At 40.8% G+C, this 6000-nt stretch overlaps 1 protein-coding gene across 1 annotated transcript; it reads left to right on the top strand.

Moving 5' to 3' along the window:
• Positions 1–1043: 1043 nt before the first annotated feature.
• LOC134615917 (forkhead box protein M1-like) lies at positions 1044–5979 on the top strand. Its single transcript, XM_063460600.1, is given in 8 exon segments — positions 1044–1452; positions 2281–2423; positions 3737–3928; positions 4039–4167; positions 4426–4485; positions 4702–4750; positions 4879–5051; positions 5260–5979. Coding segments are annotated over 8 exon segments (1875 nt in total).
• Positions 5980–6000: the final 21 nt, after the last annotated feature.

Raw genomic sequence — 6000 nt, 5'->3', positions numbered from 1 at the left:
AGTTAGAAACTGGATATCTCATTCACTCCACTACCATAAACACACATGCAAGAAATCTTTCATATTGTATGCTTTCACTCTCTATAATTGAATACATCTGTCTGGCAGAGTCATCTGCCAAATATTCTTCTTCTTATGATTATTACGTCATCAGTCTTTTCACAGGTGTAACAAAGGATTTCCCCAAATATAGAATACATAAAGTATTTCTAATCTCATCACCTAATCAAGACTTCATGTGTGGAATAGTTACTTTAAATCTGTAAAAAAAAAACTGCCAATTTTACCGTAAAATCACTATATTTTAATTACATTTATTTGTTTGTAATGTAGTCACAGGATGGTTCTGTGGTTCCCAGGATAGCGCAGTATGTCTGGAGTGAATGTGCAGCGATGCTGTATGTTTTACCGCAAATTATGTCTAAAGTTGTAATTTGAGTCTACTGAGGTTTTCACTAGAATATATTTTGACTTGTTACATCGGGAAAAATACTTAACTGTAATGTAAGTTATATGGTAATGTTTCATTAATTGTCAAAATGGTTATCCAGCCATAAGTTTCTCGATTGCCGTAGCTATTACGAATATCTTGATTGCTAATAAATATAATCCTGGGAACGTTTCATACAGTTAAAAACATTGGCTAACGTCTTTTGTTCTACAAGCTGGAAATCGTCACTAACTGAAGAAAATTAGCCGCTAAAGTGAGGAGTTGACGATATAAAAAGAAGGTGCGGATGGCTTAGTTTTATCTAGATAACATTTAACCCGTTTAGTGTTACATGCTTAGTATTTTATAATGATCACTATTTGAGCTAGATCGGGGAGTTTTCCGAGTTGATCTAAACTGATTTGCTGTGAACGGACTTGATGGCTAACGCAGTAACTGACTTGAGCGCTGACTTGATAATTTCCATCTCCCAGGTAAACGTTACCGTTACTGTTTACTCTTGTTGTAACAGTTAATCTTCGTTGTTCAGGCTCGTTTGTATTTTTTGTGCAGAATACCTCTGAACAACTTGGCACATTTCAATGATCTGACCATGAGACGGAGCCCGACGAGACCCCTGATTCTCAAAAGAAGAAAACTGCCTTTTCATCAAAATGCGACTGATTCACAGCCTGGAGAATCAGGCTCCAAAGAACCGTCAATACCAGCTGCCATTCAGAGCTTTCATGGTGGTATCCGCATCATGGACCATCCATCCATGTCTGATACTCAGGTGGTTGTCAGTCCCGAAACAGCAGACGTTCAAAGTGTTATTGGGGCCCTCACAGCTAAAGGCAATAAATGTGATGCCGAGGGCCCAAACAAGTTCATTCTTCTGAATGGAAGTGGAAGTGTCAACAAGTGGGACTATGGACCTGATTCTCAGTCTGCTGCTGAAGGGGCTGCTACAAGGAGTACAGAAGGACATAAAGTCAAAGCTGAAACTACACGCAGTTTCCCAGGTGACAAACTTCTAACTGAAATTAAACCATGCACGGAAAATGTTTTTTAATGTTTAGGATAATACTTAAAGTATAAGTGTGGAATTTAGTGCTTGTTTTTCTCTCTGTCTGATTTAATAATCTGTATTTAACTCTTCCTCTGTTTAAGCAACAATGTTTTTTCCCCTTTTACTTTACTAGTGAATGAGGATGTAAATTGCTGTCCCTTTGATGACAGCCTTACCGATCTTCAGTGGTTGGGTAGGATGAGCACATGCACCTTGGAGCCAAATTCTACAAAGCAGTTCAGCAGCAAGGAGAACCAAAACCCTTTACAGACTTTTCAGGTTCAGTGCTTCTTGTCACCTGCTTTTTTTCCCTTTATGTGCCAACACAAACTTGTCTGAAGGCAACACTGACCCCAGACATGTTGCTTTATGTTCCCTGAACACCCTTTCTTAACCAATTGGTCATGAGTGTGATTTATAATGACAGCAATAATAGTCTGATTGTCTTATTGCAGAACAAGTTCATCCTTTTGAGTGGGAGTGGGAGTGGCAATAAGTGGGACTATGGACCTGATTCTCAGTCTGCTGCTGAAGGGGCTGCTACAAGGAGTACAGAAGGACATAAAGTCAAAGCTGAAACTACACGCAGTTTCCCAGGTGACAAACTTCTAACTGAAATTAAACCATGTACGGGAAAAAAGGGTTTTTCATGTTTAGGATAATACTTAAAGTATAAGTGTGGAATTCAGTGCTTGTTCTCCTCTCTCTCTATGATTTGATAATTTGTATTTAATTCTTCCTCTGTTTAAGCAACAATGCTTTCCCCCTTTTTCTTTACCAGTGAATAAGGATGTCAGTTGCAGTCCTTTAGATGACAACCTTACCAACATGCAGTGGTTGGGTAGGATGAGCACATATGCCTTGGTGCCAAATTCTACAAAGCAGTTCAGCAGCAAGAACCAAAACCCTTTACAGACTTTTCAGGTTCAGTGCTTTTTCTTGTCACCTGTTTTTTTTTCTTTGCCCTCTATGTGCCGACACAACACTAACCCCAGACATGTTGCTTTATGTTCCCTAAACACTCTTTCTTAACCATTTAGTCATGACTGTGATTTATAGCAATAGTAGTCTGATTGCAGAAAATAATAATAATATTATTATTAATAATAATTATAAACATTATGTGCAATAATAATAGTAATAATAGTAATAATAATAATAATAATAATAAAAGAAGGCACAGCAAGCTGGATAAAAGAAGAGGATCGAAGTGACCGTGCAGAAGACGTAGTGCTTAACAGTTTAGAAAGGTAAGGAGGAGCAAGGTTATGAAGAGCCTTGAAGGTGAGTAGAAGAAGTTTGTATATTATCCGGAATTACACAGGGAGCCAGTGAATTCCCTGAAGAACATGGGTGATGTGCTGGTAGGAGGGAGTTCTGGTAATAATGTGGGCAGCGGAGTTTTGAACCAGTTGAAGCTTATGGGGGGATTTTTGGGGGAGACCGTGCAAGAGAGAATTATAGTAGTCAAGTCGGGAGGTACAAGACTATGGACAAGAATGGACGTAGACTTGGTGGAAAGAGAAGGACGTAATATGTTAATTTGCGTGGATGAAAATAGGCAGAACGGGTGAGATTATTGATGTGAGATTTATAGGATAGTGAACTGTCTATGGCGACACCAAGGCTCATGATGAAGGGAAACCTGTGGAGTTGTCAATGGTGAGTGAGAAATGATTTGCCTTCAGTATGTTGAATTTAGTGCCAATAAGGAGGATTTCAGTTTTATCCTCAGTGAGCTTTAGAAAATTAGAACTGAACCAGGATTTTAATTCAGACAGGCATTCTGTAAGGGAAGAAGGTGGGAGGGAGGAATCAGCCTTGCAGGAGAGATATAACTGGGTGTCATCAGCAAAACAGTGAAAATAAAGATCAAATTTGTGGAAAATGGTACCAAGAGGGAGGATGTATATTGTGAAGAGAAGAGGGCCTAAGACTGAACCTTGGGGTACACCAGAAGTGACTGGAAATAGACGAGAGCGAAATGATTTAAGTTGAATAAACTGGGATTGGTCAAGAGATATGATTGGAACCAAGCTACGGATGTGTCAGAGATGCCAAGAGAGGACAGTCTGCTTAGAAGGGCGGCGTGAGAGATAGTTTTACAGGACTGAGCTCAGAATGTTGAGAAGACCAGAGTCAGCTCCAATTAGAAGATCATTAGTGAATTTAAGTGAAAATAGTTACACTGTCAGATTTATTGACTGTTGTTTGTTTGTTTGTTGTTTGTCATATAGGCACACAATACACATACCAGAGCAGAAGCTCCTGAGCAACCCATGTTAAAGAGGCCACCATACTCCTACATGGCCATGATCCAGTTTGCTATCAATAGCAGAAAGAACAGGAGGATGACCCTCAAAGAGATTTACATGTGGATTGAGGACAACTTCCCTTACTATAGAGATGTGGCCAAACCAAGCTGGAAGGTACTTCAGAGCTGCTGAAAGTGTGATATGTGTCCAGCTCTGCAGCAAGCAGCAGTTTAAATGTTATCTAGATGCATCTCAATACTTTTTCTTTTTATTTATAATTGCAGAATTCCATCCGCCATAACCTCTCTCTGCATGACATGTTCATTCGTGAAACGTCTCCAGATGGTAAAATGTCTTTCTGGACTATCCGACCTGAAGCCAATCGATGCCTCACACTTGATCATGTGTGCAAGGTGAGTGCAGCTGACTCATTGCTTTTACATCGGTGATATCTGGGAACATTTGTGTTACTTGGCCTGAATGTTTTGTTGCAAGAATGCTTGTTAAATGCTTATTGTGTTACCTTGTGTTTATATAATGATTTTGCTTGAATCCTTGTTTTTCAATCGTATTTTTGTATGTCTGACACCTTGAAAGTGTTTTGAGATTCCTCATGTTGTTTTTCGTCTTATTTTTTTCCCCCTAATCTCACTTCACATCTCTCTCTGTAGCCGGGCTGTGATCCAATGTCTGCCACTGTTCCTGTGCCAATGCTTTTACTGGCTAATCAAGTAAGACTGATTTACCCCCTTTCTTTATTTTTTTTTTTTAGTTCTTCAGGAGCCATCTTCAAATCGCACTCATCGCAGCAGTAAGCCGAGAAGGGACAAAAACCCCAGAAGGTTCATGAATCCGGCTATCAAGGTCCAAATTTACGAGTGTTGTTAGGTGACAGCACAGTAAGGCTCCTAACTGATATAATTTTTGTCTCATCTTACTTTTCACAGCACCAAAAGAGGACACTTCCAGACGCAAGAAAAACACCAACTGGCTCTGGTGAGTTAAGAGAAATGTATGAGTTGTTTTATAAATTTGAGACTTGAGAAAAGTCAGAGGTTGGCAAATTGCTGTTTAGTTTGGAAATGTGTAGTGCAATGTTATGTTGTTGTGTTTTCTGTGTTCAGAGAGAAAGATGAAACCTCTTCTGCCTCGAACTGATTCCTACTTGGTGCCCATACAGCTCCCTGTCACTCCTTCTGTCTATCTACCATCCACTTCTACTCCTTTTCCTCCGCCCTGCTCCCAGCAGAAGGGGAACAATTCACGAGGAGCAAAGAGAGTCCGCATAGCACCGAAAGTAAGGAATTTCTCATATATTTCAGCTTTTTAAAAACGTGTTGTTGTTGTTTTACTTCATAAGCTATACAAGTTGCAAACTGCTTTTCAAAACAAGTATTTCTTGGAACTCCCTACAGTTTACATTGACAACATTATGTGCATAGAGATGAGTATGAACTTCACCCATACCACTAAGATTTTAATGGGAATGGTTGCATGTTTGACAGATGACACAAAGTGATTCCCCAGCTGTGATGATATCTCCTCAGAAGAATACAGACTTTAAGGTAGAAGTGAAGGAGGAGCTGGTATGTGTTCCAATTAAATGCGAGACCCCCAAAGCTCCTCCAAAGAGACAAGCCAGCAGCTCACGGCGCAAACAACGTTTGGTTCTCTCTGTGAATGAAGAGCCTGTTCTCCTCTGCCACGAAAGTAATTTCTTTGAGTCTGGCGTAGCCTCTGATGCATCGACATTCCATTTAACCTCGTCCACCCCCAGCATGGCACCTTCTTATGTTGCGTCTTTTAAAGTGACCCCAGTGGGCAAAGGAAGCCAAAATATTCTGCACTTGAGCCCTATTTGTATACCATGTGGTCCCACAGTTACTCCACAACACGACTACACCACCTTCAGCTTCAGCAGCACTCCCTTTAAAGACTTGCCTCTGTTTAACTCCCCAAGATAGCTGCTCACATCTGCTCCCTCCAGAGTGACCGGACCAGCAGAGTCGCCCACCGAACGCCCCAAAAGTAGCTGCTCCAGAGAGCTTCTGCAGGGAGGCAGTTCCACACCAGCCAGTCGCTCAATCACAGAGGGCCTTGTCTTGGATACCGTAAACAACAACCTGAGCGAGATATAGGTGGATGTTAGCTTCTCTGGTCTGGATCATGACGACTTTGGTATGGCGAACATCAGCTGGTCTGAGTTCATCCCTCAGTTGAAATAGCCAGGGGGCCGAAACACATTC

Source organism: Pelmatolapia mariae, linkage group LG17 (assembly GCF_036321145.2).
Source record: "Pelmatolapia mariae isolate MD_Pm_ZW linkage group LG17, Pm_UMD_F_2, whole genome shotgun sequence".
NCBI lineage: Eukaryota > Metazoa > Chordata > Actinopteri > Cichliformes > Cichlidae > Pelmatolapia > Pelmatolapia mariae.
The sequence above is the reverse complement of the archived record's forward strand: the minus strand, read 5'-3'. Positions and strand labels throughout refer to the sequence as shown.